At 53.0% G+C, this 17456-nt stretch overlaps 7 protein-coding genes across 7 annotated transcripts; 6 read left to right on the top strand and 1 right to left on the bottom strand.

Annotated features, from left to right (window-relative positions):
- Positions 1-354: 354 nt before the first annotated feature.
- PG997_001088 (Mo25-like protein) lies at positions 355-2037 on the bottom strand (the record flags this gene model as incomplete). The annotated part of the gene is made up of 4 exons (XM_066805403.1): positions 355-837; positions 892-1452; positions 1589-1747; positions 2026-2037. 4 exons carry the CDS (start codon positions 2035-2037, stop codon positions 355-357), a joined length of 1215 nt encoding a protein of 404 aa, XP_066675176.1.
- A 748-nt stretch (positions 2038-2785) lies between these two features.
- Positions 2786-6218, top strand: PG997_001089 (isoleucyl-tRNA synthetase; the record flags this gene model as incomplete). The annotated part of the gene is made up of 5 exons (XM_066805404.1): positions 2786-2860; positions 2934-3287; positions 3341-4302; positions 4347-5041; positions 5110-6218. 5 exons carry the CDS (start codon positions 2786-2788, stop codon positions 6216-6218), a joined length of 3195 nt encoding a protein of 1064 aa, XP_066675177.1.
- A 945-nt stretch (positions 6219-7163) lies between these two features.
- On the top strand, positions 7164-7796 carry PG997_001090 (uncharacterized protein; the record flags this gene model as incomplete). The annotated part of the gene is made up of 1 exon (XM_066805405.1): positions 7164-7796. One exon carries the CDS (start codon positions 7164-7166, stop codon positions 7794-7796), a length of 633 nt encoding a protein of 210 aa, XP_066675178.1.
- A 148-nt stretch (positions 7797-7944) lies between these two features.
- On the top strand, positions 7945-10404 carry PG997_001091 (uncharacterized protein; the record flags this gene model as incomplete). The annotated part of the gene is made up of 1 exon (XM_066805406.1): positions 7945-10404. The coding sequence occupies one exon, from the start codon at positions 7945-7947 to the stop codon at positions 10402-10404; it is 2460 nt and encodes an 819-aa protein (XP_066675179.1).
- Positions 10405-11495: 1091 nt separating this feature from the next.
- PG997_001092 (fungal-specific transcription factor) lies at positions 11496-12344 on the top strand (the record flags this gene model as incomplete). The annotated part of the gene is made up of 2 exons (XM_066805407.1): positions 11496-11835; positions 11941-12344. 2 exons carry the CDS (start codon positions 11496-11498, stop codon positions 12342-12344), a joined length of 744 nt encoding a protein of 247 aa, XP_066675180.1.
- Positions 12345-12829: 485 nt separating this feature from the next.
- Positions 12830-13282, top strand: PG997_001093 (uncharacterized protein; the record flags this gene model as incomplete). The annotated part of the gene is made up of 1 exon (XM_066805408.1): positions 12830-13282. One exon carries the CDS (start codon positions 12830-12832, stop codon positions 13280-13282), a length of 453 nt encoding a protein of 150 aa, XP_066675181.1.
- Positions 13283-13870: 588 nt separating this feature from the next.
- PG997_001094 (uncharacterized protein) lies at positions 13871-16742 on the top strand (the record flags this gene model as incomplete). Its single annotated transcript, XM_066805409.1, has 2 exons — positions 13871-14316; positions 15305-16742. 2 exons carry the CDS (start codon positions 13871-13873, stop codon positions 16740-16742), a joined length of 1884 nt encoding a protein of 627 aa, XP_066675182.1.
- Between the last annotated feature and the right edge of the window lie 714 nt (positions 16743-17456).

Here is a 17456-nt window from a genome sequence, read left to right on the forward strand (position 1 = left end):
TGGATGGAAGTGTTTCTTATATAATACAATACATCTTGAGAACGAAGGCTGTAAATACCATCCATAGCTCAACTTTTCATTATTCATTAGACCTGCCGTAAACGCCTAGCTACATGCATCGTAATGATTTCGCCGTCGGGGCTGCTTCTGCAAGTCTACCGCATGTATCATCGCGCCTGCGGCCTCCCCCTTACATTATGCCCCCGTGTTTTGGTAGCTGATGGCCATCTGTCGTGACGACGTGCATCCGGCAAGGAACAAAGACCACATGTTCTTCATCTCCCCAGGCCCATACTACGGATGGTGGTGTATCAATAAGAGGTTCCCTAGTAAATCGCCAAACGCGTAGGTCGATTAGGCGCCCTGGGGCATCTGCCTCGTCGGCGGGACGGGGTTGGGCGGCATATTTCGGATTTGTTTGATGAGGAACTCTCGTTCATCGATGAATTGTTCGTCGTCTGTACGGTCCTCCAGAAAGTGGCTTAGGAAATTCAGCAGCTTGTCCCTGTTCATCAACAAGATCTTCTGAACTGCGACCGACTTATGAGGGTTCGCAACGAAAACCTTGAAAACATGGAAACCCTCATATTGGACCATTTTCCTATCGTCGCGCAGTAGATTCATGCAGATTTTGAGATGTTCGCCGCGGTCTACGTAAGCCGTCATGACATTGTAGTTGGAACGGTCGAGTAATATCTCGCCGAGCAACTTGATGGACTGACGCTTCGTGACATAGCTATTTGATTGAACCAGAACATGGTTGTACCTGTCAAAGAATAGCTCGAAATTGACAGCCAGGTAGCGCGGCACAAGATCTTTGTGCTTCGTCAAAAGTTCCTATGCAGATCGGGTGAGTCAGCTGAAACAAACCATGGTGGCTGGGGACCCTACCCTGAATGTGGTGAACGCATCAGCCGCGACCTCGAACGAGCTCTTGTCGATCCAGTCGAAGAATCTCCAGAACACGCCGCTGCCGCTCTGTGGCCGCTCTCTTTCAATAGCCGTTACCCCCTTAAGACTCGACCCGGGCTCCTCCCCATCGTCATATAGTATAATAGCCGCCGCCGCCTCGCTCTTGAGCACTTCCCGCAGCACCGACCCGGCGGGTGTGGCGCTTTCCTTGTGCTCGTAGCCGCGACATAATTCCAAAAGGACTTGCGGCTTGTTGTTGACCACGTAGCTCAGTGCGACCGGATCAGTCTTGGGGGATGCGGTTGGCGGTCGGAAGCGGAACACGTAGGAGAAGATGACCTGGGTGTCTTTCCGCGATTCGAAGGGCAAGCGCCAGAGGTGCTGGGCAAGCAGCAGCAGCAGGTCCTCTTCTATCAGGCCTTGTACCAACTGGTAAACTTGATCAGGCGTACTGTCGGACTCTAGCGAGGCAACAACCAGTGTAAGCAGCACTCCGTCATAAATTGGTGCTTCGAAAGACAATTGACCGACCTGGTGTCCCTTGGAGTATAAGTTTCATCTGACTGAGTACCTTGGCCAACTCCTCGGCCTACATAGCACAGCCCCTGCATGTCAGCCCTGTAGTAGCCATTGAAACAAAGACAAAGATAGCGGGTACAAGGTATGAACCACCCACCTTGCCGGGGACGTCGAGCTTGAGTACATGCTCGCGGGCTTGCTTGGACAAGTCGAGTGTGTTGGTTCGAGTGCGCGCGGCCGAAGAGGAAGGACATGGTTGCGGAGGGCTGTCGGGGGGCGCTTTGTGGGTGAGTTCCAGGCGGTGTCCAACCTTGCGCTGCAGAGCGGTGGAGGGTGCAGGTAGAGAGACAGTCCACGAAAGTCGGCTTGAGCGACTAACACCACAGGGAAGACGACAGGAGCGCAGCAGGTCGAGTCAAACCCGGGGGCAAGGGGTGCATTAAAACTTAGCCGCAGGAGAGACTCTTGCGGGAAATAATAGCAACAGGAAAGAGGCGACGCAAGTCTATTGAACTAAGAACAAGCCCGGCCAAGATGTCCCGTTGCGTTGCGTTGCTGTTTATTTCAAGTTGTCTTGGGGGTGTTGTTATTTACTTTCGATTCCATGGCAGGTAAGTTGAAACATGCACTTGGCTGGGTAGCAGTGCGCAATAAGGCCCCGACTCTGCCAATGACGGGTGATACTGCCAGTACTAGTACGGCGACTTCTGGGGGTTAAACTGGGATATCGCTTATCGCCCGCCGTGGGGCTTGTCGAGTTGAACTCTTGCAAGTATCGCGACTCGGGTGTCGCATTACTAGGTAGGTAGTAGGTACTTCCAGTCCAGCATTGTGGCCAGCACTGTAATAGGACTGACTGTACGTCAAAACCTCAGAATCATTCTGCAGTACCATTAAATTAGAATATCAGATGTAGGTAGGTTATGTACATAGTCAGTTCATCTACATTAGGTAGGAAGGACATGAGTTGAGGTGTTGTTATCGTCTTCGGCCCGTCCAGTGGCGGCGGGAGTCTCTCTATTCATGGTACATTGAATGCAGCAAAAAGGTACTTGAGCGAGGGGCAGTCGAGCCCGCTGCAGAACATGCCAAGTCCTACCCCGCCAGTGCATAAAAGTCCGAAGAACGCCTTGTTCCAGTCATAAGCGGTTTGACTCACATTTTGTGCCACCCCACCAAGGAATTTCGACGGCAAGGTGGGATGTACATAAAATCGTGCCCCTCGATTCACCATTCTTAGGCAGGCTTCCGATTCCACTCTGCGACAGGAATCACAATCGACAACCCGACGGCTCTCTGGTAGCTGCGTTCATATTGGCCCCTTCGTCTGTTGCCTCCTGTCAGACGTTTCAATATGTCTATCGACTTCCCCAAGTCAGAGCTCGAGGTCATCCAGAAGTGGAAGGAGTGGGATGCCTTCCAGCGCCAGGTACGGCCGCCCGCCACATCTGGTAAATGCGCACACGATAAATCACAGAGGCTAACAACATGTCCATCACCAGGTCGAATTGACCCAGGGAAAGCCTCGCTACACCTTCTACGATGGCCCGCCCTTCGCGACCGGTCTCCCCCATTATGGCCATCTTCTCGCCTCCACCATCAAGGACATCATCCCCAGATATTGGTCGATGAAGGGTTTCCATGTCGAGAGACGTTTCGGTTGGGATACACACGGTCTGCCCATCGAACATGAAATCGACAAAAAGTTTGGCATCACCGGCAAGCAGGCCGTCATGGAGATGGGTTTGGAGAAGTACAATGCCGAGTGTCGCGCTATCGTGATGCGGTACAGAGAGGATTGGCGTCATACCATTGAGCGTCTGGGTCGCTGGATCGACTTCGAAAACGACTACAAGGTGACTCTTGGCGATACGCTTACATCACGGGAGGGTAGCTAACATTTGTTTAGACAATGGACTTGACGTTCATGGAGACGGATTGGTGGGTCTTCAAGCAGCTCTTCGACAAGGGTGCCGTATACCAGGGCTACAAGGTCATGCCCTACTCCTGTGCTCTTACGACGGCCCTGTCGAACTTCGAGTCGAATCAGAACTACCAAGATGTGACGGATCCCGCAGTGGTCGTCTCATTCCCTCTTCTTAGCGATCCCAAGACTCACCTCCTGGCGTGGACGACAACCCCGTGGACCCTGCCCACCCATCTGGGCCTGGCAGTGCATCCGGAGTTTGAGTATCTCAAAATCGCTGACGAGAAGTCTGGCAACAACTACATCATCCTCGAAAAGCTGTTGACGACAATCTACAAGGACCCCAAGAAGGCGAAATACAAGGTCGTGGAGAAGATCAAGGGCAAGGACATGTTGGGCTGGGAATACGAGCCTCTCTTTGATTATCTCAACGACGAGTTCAAAGGCATCGCATTCAAGGTCCTCAATGCAGACTATGTCACCGATGATAGCGGTACGGGCATCGTTCACCAGGCCCCTGCTTTTGGTGAGGACGATTACAACGTGGCCATTGCCGCCGGTATCATCAACGAGACCCGCCCGCCGCCCGATTTCCTTGATGAAAAGGGCGTATTCACTGAGAAGGCGAAGGAATTCGCTGGTATGCACTGCAAGGAGGCGGACAAGCATATCATCAAGCACCTGAAGGGTACTGGAAGGGTCGTGGCCGACTCTCAACTTAGGCATTCCTACCCCCTGTGCTACCGGTCCGATACCCCTCTGATCTACCGCGCCGTCCCGTCTTGGTTCATCCGGATCCCCGAAATCATCCCGCAGATGTTGAAGAACATCGAGGGAACTCACTGGGTTCCTAACTTTGTGAAGGAGAACCGCTTCGCCAACTGGATCAAGAATGCTCGCGATTGGAATGTTTCGCGTAATCGATACTGGGAACGCCGCTGCCGGTCTGGATGAGTGATGATAAGGAGGAAATGATCTGCATCGGCAGTGTTGAGGAGCTCAAGCAGCTAAGTGGCTACGAGGGAGAGATCACAGACATTCACCGGGATAAGGTCGATCACATCACCATTCCCAGCAAACAGGGCCGAGGAGACCTGAAGCGTGTCGAGGGTGTCTTCGATTGTTGGTTCGAGTCTGGAAGCATGCCTTATGCAAGCCAGCATTATCCCTTTGAAAACAAGGATAAGCTGAACGACAGTTTCCCAGGCGACTTCATTGCCGAAGGTCTGGACCAGACGAGAGGTTGGTTCTACACCCTGCTTGTGCTAGGCACCCACCTGTTTGGAGTGTCTCCCTTCAAGAACTGTGTCGTCAACGGCATGGTCCTCGCCGAGGATGGAAAGAAGATGTCCAAGAGACTTAAGAACTACCCGGATCCTAGCGCTATCTTCGAGAAGTACGGTTCTGATGCGCTTCGACTGTACATGATCAATTCGCCAGTGGTTCGTGCTGAGCCCCTGAGATTTAAGGAGTCAGGTGTCAAGGAAGTTGTCCAAAAAGTCCTGCTTCCCCTCTGGAACAGCTACAAGTTCTTTGAGGGACAGGTGGCACTCCTGAAGAAGGTCGAAGATATTGACTATCTCTTCGACCCGAAGATGGAGAGCTCGAACGAGAATGTCATGGACAAGTGGATTCTTGCCAGTTGTCAGAGTCTGCTTCAGTTTGTCAACGAGGAGATGGCAGGTAAGTCGCAGTATTCGACGCATTTATGGTCATGGATCGATACTGACACCTTATGTTTTTCTTCTCAGCTTATCGCCTCTACACCGTTGTCCCTAGACTTCTGGAGCTCATTGATAATACCACGAACTGGTATATCCGATTCAACCGAAAGCGTCTCAAGGGTGAGTATGGAGTAGACGACACCAAACACGCCCTGAACACCCTCTTCGAGGTTCTATTCACCCTATGCAGAGGACTGGCCCCCTTTACGCCTTTCATCACGGAGACCATCTACTCCAAGCTTCTGCCTCACATTCCTCAGGATCTGCAAGCCAAGGACCCTCGCAGCGTGCATTTCCTTGAGTTCCCCGATGTCAGGCAAGAACTCTTCAACCCCGTCATCGAGAGGCAAGTCGGCCGAATGCAAAAGGTCATTGAGCTGGCCAGAGTGTCAAGAGAACGCAGGACTCTGGGACTGAAGACCCCCTTGAAGACTCTTATTGTTCTCCACCGCAGCCAAGAGTATCTTGACGATGTCAAATCCCTTGAATCCTATATCACCGAGGAGCTCAACGTCCGCGATTTGGTATTGACCACGGACGAGGCCAAGTACAATGTCCAGTACAGTGTACAGGCTGACTGGCCGGTGTTGGGCAAGAAGCTCAAGAAGGACATGGGCAAAGTCAAGAAGGCGCTTCCCAGCATCACAAGCGACCAAGTCCGTCAGTACACCGTCGACAAGTACATTGTGGTGGATGGCATCCGCTTGGAAGAGGGTGACCTGGTGGTGAAGAGAGGCCTGGCACAAGACGAGTCGTCCAAGAATCTCGAGACCAACACGGATCAGGATGTCCTCACCATCCTCGACTCGGAACTCTACGCCGAGCTTGCTCAGGAAGGTCTTGCGCGAGAGATTATCAACCGAGTGCAACGACTTCGCAAGAAGGCTGGTCTCCAGCCTACCGATGATGTCAAGATGGAATACAAGATCCTTTCCGACCCGGAGAACATCGGACTTGCTGATGTGTTTACAAGTCAGACGAAATCGATGGAGAAGGCTCTGCGTAGACCACTCGACAAGCACGAGGTCACACATGTAGATGGTGAGATCCCAGAGAAGAAGGAAGATGGCATCCTTGCAGAGGAGGAACAAGAGGTACAAAAGGCTACCTTCTTGCTCAGGTTGCTGAAGTTGTAAGGTCGTGGGCCATTCTCAAGTCATAGATAGAGCTCTCAATACATGAACAATTATGGGTTAAAGAATCGGGCACGGAAAAACGAAACAAAAAGTAGACCACGGGCCAAACAGCGGCTTCAATATATTGAGATTGACGATTGTGTTCTATTTCCTTTTCGAAGCTTTCTGTGACTGTATGGTTAATAAGCGGCTCATATGAGGCCCGAATTGATCGGAGGCTCACCAAATAGCAGTCCTTCAGCTTCATAAACTCAGCAACACACTTGTCCTTGTGTACCGAGTTGTAGTCGGCGACAATGCACCGTCCATATACGGCTGCCTGTCCAGATTCAATTGGAGGTTAGGCGGAGTAATTGTGAGCAGGTTAGAGAAAATTGGCGATTGCCAATTAAGCACCCACCTCAGGAGAGCATTGAGAAGCAGCAGCAGCAAACTTCTGGATAGGTCGTGTGCGGGTGGGCATCGTAGCTTTGCTCAATTATGAGCCTCGTCGTCCTTCGATCTGTTGCTGTCCTTGTTTCCGAGAGACAGGTATCCAGGTATGGCTACAAGACTGGCACCTTGACGGCTAGGTAGGAGGTGGTGACGGTGTTACTCTCGAGTGGTGGGGGTAGCCTGGAGACGGGTTGCTGGACTTTAGTGGCGGTCCACTCGCTCGGCTCACTAAAAATACACGCGCTCCCTACCTAGGCGACTGCCGACGCGTTCCATGTGCCAATGCCCGAATTGATGTCCAAAAGCCAGCATGCAATTCTAAATTGAGACACTCAGCCTGCTTCTGATCAACACCGCAGCTCGCTACGGCCATGATGTCGTCGCTGGTGACTGCTCTCTCACTCTTTTGAGCCATTTTACCAAAACAACTCAAACCCGGTTCGCGCTTTTCAGTCCGAGCAGTTCTACTACGAGGATAATGCTCGCTGCACTAATCGCTCCCTCTTCAACATGGCCAGTGGCTCTGACCCTGGCTCGCTCTCTACTATCCCTGAGATAACAAGCTCCGAGGAACAGAGCTACCACGTCTCCGCGAACAACCCTCCGGCTCACAACGCCCATGCGCCCGCAATGGCTGGGCCTGCGCCCCAGGACTTCCACGACAACGAGCTCCAACTTATCTTCGAAGTTGTCCAAAGAGCTGAGCAATTGCTCCCTACCGCAGGCACCGCCGTGACCGCCTTGTACGCCGCGCACTCGGACATCTGCAATAAGCAAGGGCTAAAGACCGAGGTCGACCAGCGGAAAGCCACTCTCTTCTTCAAGCTCGGGAGCCGCACGTATGCAGACACGCTCCGTGGCTCGTTCGAGGAGTGGCTGCGTCGCATGAACTGCACCATCCGCTTCGACGACAATGGCGATTCGGAAAACGATTCATCTAGTGATGTAAACGACGACGACTTCTCTTCACGGTCCGACCATCCCGACCTAGCCTACGATGCAGATGGGGCAACCGACTCCGACTCCGACTCTGACTCCGACTCCAACGACACTAGTGATCGCCTAGATGAGGATGGTGACACTGATGCGGAGAAGGGCGCTGACGCCCCCCGAGGATGCGAATCCTCGTGCGCAGGGACATGATGGTGAGCGACCTGGTTCGCCAGCAGGACCTGAGAGTTTCCTTGAGAAAAGTGCGATTGCTTTCGAGACCCATCGCACCAAATTTGCCGCTGTGAGCAATATCCAGCAATGGCAGGCTCGGTCATCTGGCCTGCAGATGCAGCTGGAAATGTTCCACGATGCTAGGGAGGCGGATTTTATCGACACGGCTGAAGACAGGTTTCTGTACTGGAAAGACGCTGCTGCCGAGCTTGAAGAGGCCCCTGTCAGTCATATACCTTCGAACGTCTACTCCAAGCGCATTGAAACCATAGCGTGTCGGACTTATGAAATACTGACTACCAAGAAGATTCTGGCTCGGTGGCGGCGACAATGTGCCAAGCAACCACCTGAGCCACCTGAGGAACCGCCGGAGGAAGAGTACGAGGAAGAAATGGCAGGAGACTTGTACCTATCTAAGCTTGCGGTACGAGCTCACGAGACCCTTATGAAGTCTCGCGTGTTCACTCGGTGGTCCAACAGAGCATCCGAGGAGGAGGACAAAGCCCGCGTCGCCCTCCGGGCTCACGAGATGGGGCTCAAGTCCAAAGCTTTTGGTGTGAGGCCCAGATTAGAAGTCTTAGCATTAGCTTTGCAGCAACGAATGCTTTCAAACGATGGCTTGGCCTCGCCCGTTGAGATGCCGGAGAGGCCGGCTTCAGCCCCGGTAGAATCGACTGCATCCCCTCTGGGATCGCCTTTGCCGCCACCCGCTCAGCTCGCAAAGACTGATGAGGCATTGCCTCAAGCCGTTGCGTTACCTCAAGCCGTCGCGTTACCTCAAGCTGTCGAAGTCGCAGAAGCCGAGCCGGAGGAGGACGAGCGAACAATGCTCGCCAGGAGGCATATTATGCGGATGCGCTTCTTCCGAGCCTGGGCAGAATATACACAGATACACACCGAAAAGGTGAAGGGTCATGTTATGCATGTAACTTTCGACTCGTGGCGTGGCACGTCTTGTGCGTTGAACGAAAAAGCATCCATCTACGCTCAGCAGCATCAGCAGACCAATGCCAAAGCTACATTACAGAAATGGATCGCCACTACTTCGGAGTCTGCCGGCTTGAATGCAACGGCAGAGGAAATGGAAAAACGAGCCCGGGTCGAAGGTGTCTTGAAGCCGTGGCTTGCCCAAGCTCGTGCGGGACGCAGACTCGAAGAGAAGAAAGGAGGCGACTTCTGGCAATGGTATAACACACCCTTGCGCGATGTAGCCTTCGACAGGGCCGCTAGTCTATACCACGAAGATCGCAAGAAACGCGAAGTCCTCTCAAAGTGGAGAGTCTTGGCCAAGGAGGCGATAATGCAAGGAGAAGTGCGGCAGGACTGGGCATCCAGAGCTGACTACTACCGCGCCGTGACAACAACTCTACGCACTTGGAAAGCACATGCTCGAGAGCACGCAGTTCACGCGTCTATGAAGGAGGATGCCTTCGGCACTTGGCGACAACTCAGCGCTGTGGACCGCCCACAGCAGCAGCAGATGCAGTCGTTCGCTGAACGGGCAGACTTCTTCTACAAGATGACGGAAATACTTCCGGCTTGGCAAGCTGTTGCAGATGAAGCAAGCAACAGGGACCAGCAGCTTGAGGAGTACAGCGAGCGTGCAAATTTCTACTACAGGGCTCGCGACACGGTGCTGCAATGGAGGTCCTTGGCTAAGAAGAAGCGGAAAGCGAGATTCAAAGAAGCCCATCTCGAGGTTCGCCGGAGAGTCAAAAAAGGAATGGGAGAATATTGTATTACCCATTGGCGGGACAAACTACAAACAAGTTTTGATCGCTACGAGTATATGAATGTAGCTTTAGAGGATGCCATTGCCGGTCGCGAGTATATAACGACTGCGGAAACATTCGACACGTGGAGAAGAAGAGCGCAGGAAAAGACACAACTGAGCTTGGTCAGTAACGATACCCTTAAGCAACGAACGATCGATAATTGGAGACAGCGGCATTTGGCTGTCCAGGATATGCAGCTCGAGGCCGGGCAGTACCGGAGGAACCGGAGCATGGGTAAGGCCCTCAGAGTGTGGAACCTCAACTCTCTCCAGACCAGCAGCCGCAGACATACAGTGGATAATATCCGGGAGAAGAGCGGCCGCAGGTTGCTTCGGCAACGCTTTGAAGCGTGGCGCGGCAGTGCTGCAGACAAGCTTGTGCCGGATCAGCTTCAGCTTCCACTTCCCGAGGGCAACGAGGATATCTTGGAGGATGCGCAGCAGCAGGCTTCGCGTCTTCAAGCCAGGAGCTCCCTTCTCTCGTCATGGCGAGCGACAGCGACTAGAGAACCACCACTTCGGTTCCAAGATCTCCGGGAAGAAGATGTGGCCGAGGAAGTGGCAACGCCAGAGCCGGAGCCGGAGCCGGAAGTTGAGGCAGGAACACCGTACGCCCCTACTCCGGGCAGGCCACAGTTATTGCTCGGGTCCTTCGGGAGACCGGAAACTACCACTCCGCTTGCGCCCGTACCTCATCGACCGGCGGCGTGGCAGGCAAGAGATTCGATCCTGGGAGGGTCTGCCATTGAAATGAGAGCCAACCGCGCAGGTGCCCGGTCGAGACGGAACCTACGGGTGTCGTGGGCACAGTAAGCACTGTAAGAATTCGAGTTAAGAAATTGTAATGTTTGGAACACCGGCGTAAGATTATAGGAAAGGGCAAATCTGCATGAGTAGGCGTCGAAATATTTGATACCCCGTTGGTTATAGGTGGTTACTAGTTAGTGGTATTGAGATGGAGATTCAATATACAAGTTATAGCATATCTCTATTTTCCAGTTCAGGCTCTTTCCGTCTTGAATACATGCGAAGACACTGGCATATAAGACACATGAACACTGCAGGAGTAAGATGGTAGGCACCTACGATGACTACGCCGCAGAAGGTGGGCCGGCCACAACTGAAGCCGAAAGCCCGCCACTCCAAGCCGAAAGCCGAATTCTGCCTAGCCTATACACATCCCTATCCAACATCTACACGCTCTACTCCGAACACAACTTGATAACAACAATAACTTCCAGCCTTGAGTTGCCTTTTCAGAATGGTTCCACAGCCACAGCTATCATCACCTGGTATCGCACCCAGACGTAGGAATGGCAGGAAACAAGCTTGTGTGCCGTGCCATGAGAGGAAAGTGGCTTGCGATCATGTGTTACCAGTCTGTCAAAGATGCCGGGTGACTGGGAGAGCCGAGATATGTGTGTACGCTGCCACAGTGGAGAGTACGTCCGCTACCTCGTCGGGTCCGAAACGCAGGCGGCTATCTGCGACGGCTTACAGTGAACCGATCACTCCGGCGGCAACCCCGTCGACCAACTTGCCCGAGCCCAGAGAACCTGGGTATCTGGGCCCGACGAGTTTCATGCCCGTCTTTGAGGAGGCACAGTCGCATCTTCTAACGCCCTCGATGACCGATCCTGCAGTGGCGGCGCTGGCTGACCCGTCGGACATGTCGGCTTCGTCAAGTACTAACCACCCCCCGGGAATCCGAGGAGACTCTGAAGTTGTGCCTTGAGGTACTGTCGTGCATTCCACCACGATCCACAAGCGAAGTCTTATTTACAAGAAACGTAAACCCGAATGATACCTGGCTCCCCGGCGGCCGCCTCCGCCTCGCCAGATCACTCTATGAGGCGTTCGGCGCCAGTCTCGAGGGCACACGGCGCTACTCACAGCTCCGTGAGATGGCCAGCATACTGTGCTCGAATTCCAAAGCCCGATTCGTCGAGGACCAGGACGACCCCGAAGAGTATATGAGCTCCTTCTGCGGCACGCAAATGCGCTGGGAAAGCCTCGGTATCCTGTTCACGTATTGGGCCTTCAGCGCCTCCTTAACAAGGGATACGGATATACACCCCGTCGGGCAGAACGTTTTCACGGGACGTCAGATGTCGAGGCAGTTCACAAACTGTGTTTCAAAGTGTATCGATATCTGCCGGAAACTCGGCGCACCCCCAAACACACTGTTTGTCTATGTATGCTTCCGCCATATGCTACTAGAGTCCAACGTCTCAGGGGATGCAAGTGAGTGGAGCATGTTTATGCTGGCTTTTCGAATGTGTACTGAGCTTATGTCCACAAGATACTAATGCTTGGATACAGGCCTGGAGACGTGGAGGGCGCATGCAGAACTCGTGGCCATCACTACATTCCTCGGCTTACATTGTATACCGAGAACTACACCTTACGAGCCAAGCATCTCGTCGGAGATCAAGAGGAGACTGTTTGCCTGTGTCTATAATATCGACAAAGTGGTATCTTCCTTCACTGGGCGACCGCCTTTGCTGAACGCGCGGCATGTGTCGACGCCGCTGCCCTTGGACATTGACGACGAAGTACTCCTTGGCGACAGGGCACGCTTGCTCGAGGTCGCGCGGACGCCCGAGATATCGGACGAGCGGCATTTCTACGACAATAAGCTGAAGTCGGTGACAATCATGCGGGCCCGTGGGATGATGGCCTTCATCCGCAACGATATCCTGGATATTTCTTTGGGTCAAATCCACGGTGACGTTGCGGCTTCCCTCAGGTGAGTCTCTGCGAGTTCAAAGCTGTGGCAAGAACCAACTAATATGAATATGAACATCCAAGTCAACTGCGTCAGCGCGAGCTCGAAACGTTTGCCGGCTTCCCGGGTGTGCTTGTCTTCCGGCTTGATGAGCTCGAAAACGTTGCCCTCAGCTCTGCCACCAGATACTCCAAGCTGCTGGTCCGCCTGGAGCACCTCCAGAACCTCTTCTTCATACAACGACTCTACGCAAAGCACGGACAAAGCGATAGGTCAGAGTTGCTGACGATATCTTTTGAAATGGTCTCGTTGACTGTCTATTTCTGGACGCATCGCGATTGGTTCAGGGATATTTTGGGGGACTACGAGTGGGTAGTAAGTGTGACCCAAGATCCAAGACCCCAGGCTTACCCCTTAACTCTCTATATTCGTGCCCATCGTTTACTGATAGTGATTACTGCTCTGACACAGGTGATGTGCTATGCTGCACCGGCCGGAGGGGTTTTAAGCATGGAGCTGCTGAACCCGTCGCCGCCACTACTTACCCCTTCAGTGGCATCTTCCGCGACTGTGGATGCTGCCGCCACGAGCAACGACACCACCACTGACAGAAGGAGACCATTTCCATCACGGACCTCTCCTTCCCCTCCTAATTCCTCCTCTTCGGCCGCGGCGGAGGCCGCCGGCTTTGGTTCGAAGCCGCCGCCAAAGCGCTCGCAAATTATCCAGCAGCTGAGCCTGCTCGTCGGGTTCCTCGAGTGGATCCGGCCCGCGGCGCCCAACAGCGAGCTCTGCCAGACCGTGGCCCGCATCGTCCGCCACGTCCTCGACCAGACGCTCGACGGACCGCCCCGCGGGGCCGGCCCGGAGGATGCGGCGGTGGACTGGGGCACGGTCGAGTTTGCGACGGATGTGAGCAATTATTTTAACTTTGACTTGTTGGATACTTTTGATTGGTTGTGATAATGAGCAAGGTACTGGGGGCATGGCTGCTTGAGGGCGTGGAGAGGTTCGTGTTGCTTGTATGGACGATACCATAACATCATACTGTGCATGCTTCATCACACTAGGCACAGTCAGAAATACCATAATGCCTGGCCTCCTGTCATTGCCCCATAAGACACCACCAGTTGCTGCTGCCAGCCATGAATGGCATTGGTAGATTAGGAAACTACTGAAATGCATGTGTTTGGGACTATTGGACTCCTCGTTTGGGTAAGCAGTCAGTGACATCGGGAGAGGTTATGAGCAAGGTGGAGGAACTGTACTATACCCTTTCTCTCTAGAAACCCTGTATGTGCAAGTCAGCGGGGTCAGGCATATTTACTGCATATGGTAGTTGAAGCGCATGGTAAGGCAGAATCGAGTACTTCCCTACAATTGGGCGCTTCGACGTACCCCAACCGGGGGCTGAGTCTGGCGTTCAGCTCTGTCGGTTACCTCTCTAATTACCACACATGATGTTCTAACTAACATTGATATCATCTTTTTAATTTCAGTGAGAATACGTATTATCAACCACGTTGTCCATATTCTCTATTACGCGCAGGGATGGATCCGTTGAGTCTGTTGTCGCTCGCGGCGGCAGTTGCCCAATTTACGGATTTTGGCATCCGCCTCCTAAACGGAAGCGCCAAACACTTCTGCACGAAGCGTTCAGACCAGGAGATCGACTTGAAGAGCCTGGGTAGGGTCTCGGAGACACTGACACAACTCAGTGGTGAAGTAGAAAGCAGTGCCTCCTTGCTACCCAGTACCACCTATGAGACTATCAATTCAGAGTCCATATTCTTTAGGCTGTGCGCTGAGTGTAAGCAGGTCGCAACGGAGATTAAGGGACTCTTGACTTCCAAGGAAATTCAGCAGCAAAATGGACGCCTGTCTTCTCTTTTGGTTGCCGCCAAGAACCTCTGGGGAGACAAGCACCTCGACAGCCTACGGGAGAAACTGGTTGACACGAGGCAGCAAATGATGATGGCCAGTCTCGTCGTATTATGGTAAGTTCTTATATCAGTATTCAGTTGAGATATCCCCTTCGCCCGAAGCGGTAACTCCCGTCTCACCAACTCTGTCTTGAATCTAGGGAGACGTCCAAGATCAACTCACAGCACATTCGAGGATTATGTGACCAGCAGACAGACATCATGGCCAGTTTGCGGAACATGGAGGGCCACATTAAACCTTTGGACCATCAGCAGCTGGTTGCAGCGGCAGCTGATGAGGCACGACCGGATCTCAAGCCCCATCAGCGCGTGGTCGTGGATAGTATCTTCTCTACGACCTTGGGTCCGCCACTCTGGGGGAGCACCCTGCCAGGTCTTCCCACCAACAAGTTCGACGCTGATACCGATGTCTCTTGGGCCACTTTGATAATCAAAAGTATTTCGTTTGTCGAATTCGACTACCGAGAGAGGGCCATACCAACAGCATACCGAAACACCTTTCAGTGGGTTCTCGAGGAGCCCCTGGAGACGGAACCCGGGTCTGGTAAACTCCAATGGTCTGATTTCCCTGCCTGGTTACTTGCATCATCGCCGGATGTGTACTGGATCACTGGGAAACCTGGATCGGGAAAATCCACCCTGATGAAATTCTTGTTTCAGCACGATGGTCTGCTAGACGCCCTGAAGACTTGGGCAGGGAAATCTCCGCTTCTGGTAGCCTCCTATTACTCCTGGAACGCAGGTACCGCTGCGCAAAAGTCCCAAGAAGGGTTACTCAGGACCATTCTCCATCAATGTCTGACGCAGGCACCCTTTTTGGTCCCTCGAGTATGTCCAAGACGCTGGGCTCTGATGAAGATATTTGGGGACGGCGCCGCAAACTTCGCACCAGGATGGACAGCAGAAGAGATCCGGGAGAGTTTCGATCTCCTGAAACTCGCTATAAGGAGCTCGTGCAAGCTCGCGCTGTTTATTGACGGGTTGGATGAGTTTGATTGCAATAGACAAGATATCATTGATATCGTGCACGAACTAAGCTCAGTTACAGCTATCAAGATTTGCGTGAGCAGTCGCCCTTGGAGCCTGTTTTCCGATGCCTTTGGGCACTGTCCGAGTCTCAAGATGGAGGTTCTCACAAAAAGGACATTCAAACCTTTGTCGAGGGTCATTTCCGGAACAGCGTTGCCTTTGTTGAGCTCAGGCAGGCACTGCCAAGTGAGGCCGGCTGTCTCCTCGACAATATTACCGAAAAGGCGCAAGGGGTTTTTCTATGGGTTTCATGGGCTGTCAAAGCTCTTCTGGATGGACTCCGAGAGGGCGACAGCCTACGTGATCTCCAGGAGATACTTGACGAGCTGCCCAGTGACCTGGAGGAACTCTTCAATCGCATATGGTCCAGTATCAACCCGAGATATAAGGGCCAAACCTCGCAATTCTTCCAACTGCGTGGGTCGGCACTTGAACACATCACCACCGTCACCTTCTGGTTGGCAGATAACATAGACTCCCTAAGCATTCATCTCGACGACATCAGCCCTTTACAGCTGACACACATCATCCAGCGGCTCAGGCGGCGGCTTGACAGTCGTACCCGAGGATTGCTGGAGATCTCTCCTGCCGGCCACTTGGATTACATGCACCGTACTGTCTGCGACTGGGCGGGTCGGAACTGGGAAAAGATTTGTACAGGATCGTCGGAGGATTTCGATCCTAACTTGATGCTCCTGAAAGCCTCGGTCGTTGAGTTTGGTGAGGCTGACCTCTGGGAACGGCGCGTGTCGTCTGTGAAGGAAGAATTCTCACGAAGAAAGCTCCGTGCCTTCGAATATGCCTCCAAGGTGCATAGTGTCGAGCCTAACCTACCACTACTGAGAGCCATCATGGATCGGTTTCAAGCCAATCTAGCAAGGCATGGTCCTGTACAAACTACGACTGCTGAGCGGAGTAGTCAAGGCGTCAATCTCCCATCATACGACAACAAGTCCCATTACTTCGTTGGACTTGCCGCCCAGTACGGTATATCGCCGTATGTACGGGCCGTGGTAGCTGAAGATGCAAGCATAATGGAGACGAGCTTGTCCCACATATCTTTGCTGTCCGAAGCCGTACTGGGTTTCCCCAAGTTCATTGACGAAACGGATCGGCAGTATATCGAGAAGGACAACTCGTTCAGATCGCTGTTCAACTCGCAGAAGAGACTGGAACTGGTGACATGGCTCGTCGCAAGGCGCGGCTTGCCGTCGAGATCCTCCGTGGAAGGGCATCACTTTCACGAGTCGGTGGAGATTATGACCAGGAAGCGGCAGCTTGAGGCGGACCTCTTCGCAGACGACGATTTCATCGACCAGGTGAATTATTGGGAAGGCGTAAGAGACGTCCTACGAAAAGAAGCGGCGAAGCCTTCGAGGTTGCTGCAGGAGCCTGCCACCATTTCTCGGCAGCTCTCAAGAAGCCTTCGGAAGGTGTTGAAGCTTCCTTGAGAACACCCATACGGCGTGGCAGCTATATTATGTTTGTATGTAGGTCAGAGAACATTTGGATGCGGCTAAACGAGCAATTATACGACCGACATACGAGTTAATAGGAGAATATGTCTAAGTTGATGCTTCAGCGCTAAGTGCGGGCGGCAAGTGCCGTGCAGCTGTCGTTTTTTAGGCCATCAACCCACGGCCGACGGTGGCACCGTCGCTTGAACCCCCCGGAAGTCGCGTTTTTGGGGGTCCAAGTGGACGTCATGCTGCAGCAGAGCTTCGTCCAGATGACAGCTAAGGTTGACGCGAATGGAGCTATCGTTGGATGTGCGTTGATGCCCTGCAGCGTCTAATGAAGTACACCTGCATCTGGGAGGCCACCAAGAAGCCGCAATGGGATTTTTGAGTTGTTGCATTACCCCATGACTTTTAGCGCTCATAGTCGATGCATGCTACAATCTCAACTTGATTTCGTCTGCCTGCACGCAAACAGCCAGGGCCGCCGCTGTCGGTTTTATCTTGTTATACGTACCTGAAGCCCCCTGTCGTGTCGCTGGTGCATTGCATGTGGTTAGCTAAACGAACAAGCTCACTTGAACACACGTCGTAATCCGAGCAACGGAACACCCGAAACAACCACAACTCACCACTCTTACTCGACTTTCCAATCTCACTACAGCGCCCAACTAACCATTCGCAGTCAACTTGTCGCTAAAGCAACAC

This window comes from Apiospora hydei, assembly GCF_038363865.1.
Source record: "Apiospora hydei strain CBS 114990 chromosome Unknown utg000002l_segment0_segment0, whole genome shotgun sequence".
Taxonomy (NCBI): domain Eukaryota; kingdom Fungi; phylum Ascomycota; class Sordariomycetes; order Amphisphaeriales; family Apiosporaceae; genus Apiospora; species Apiospora hydei.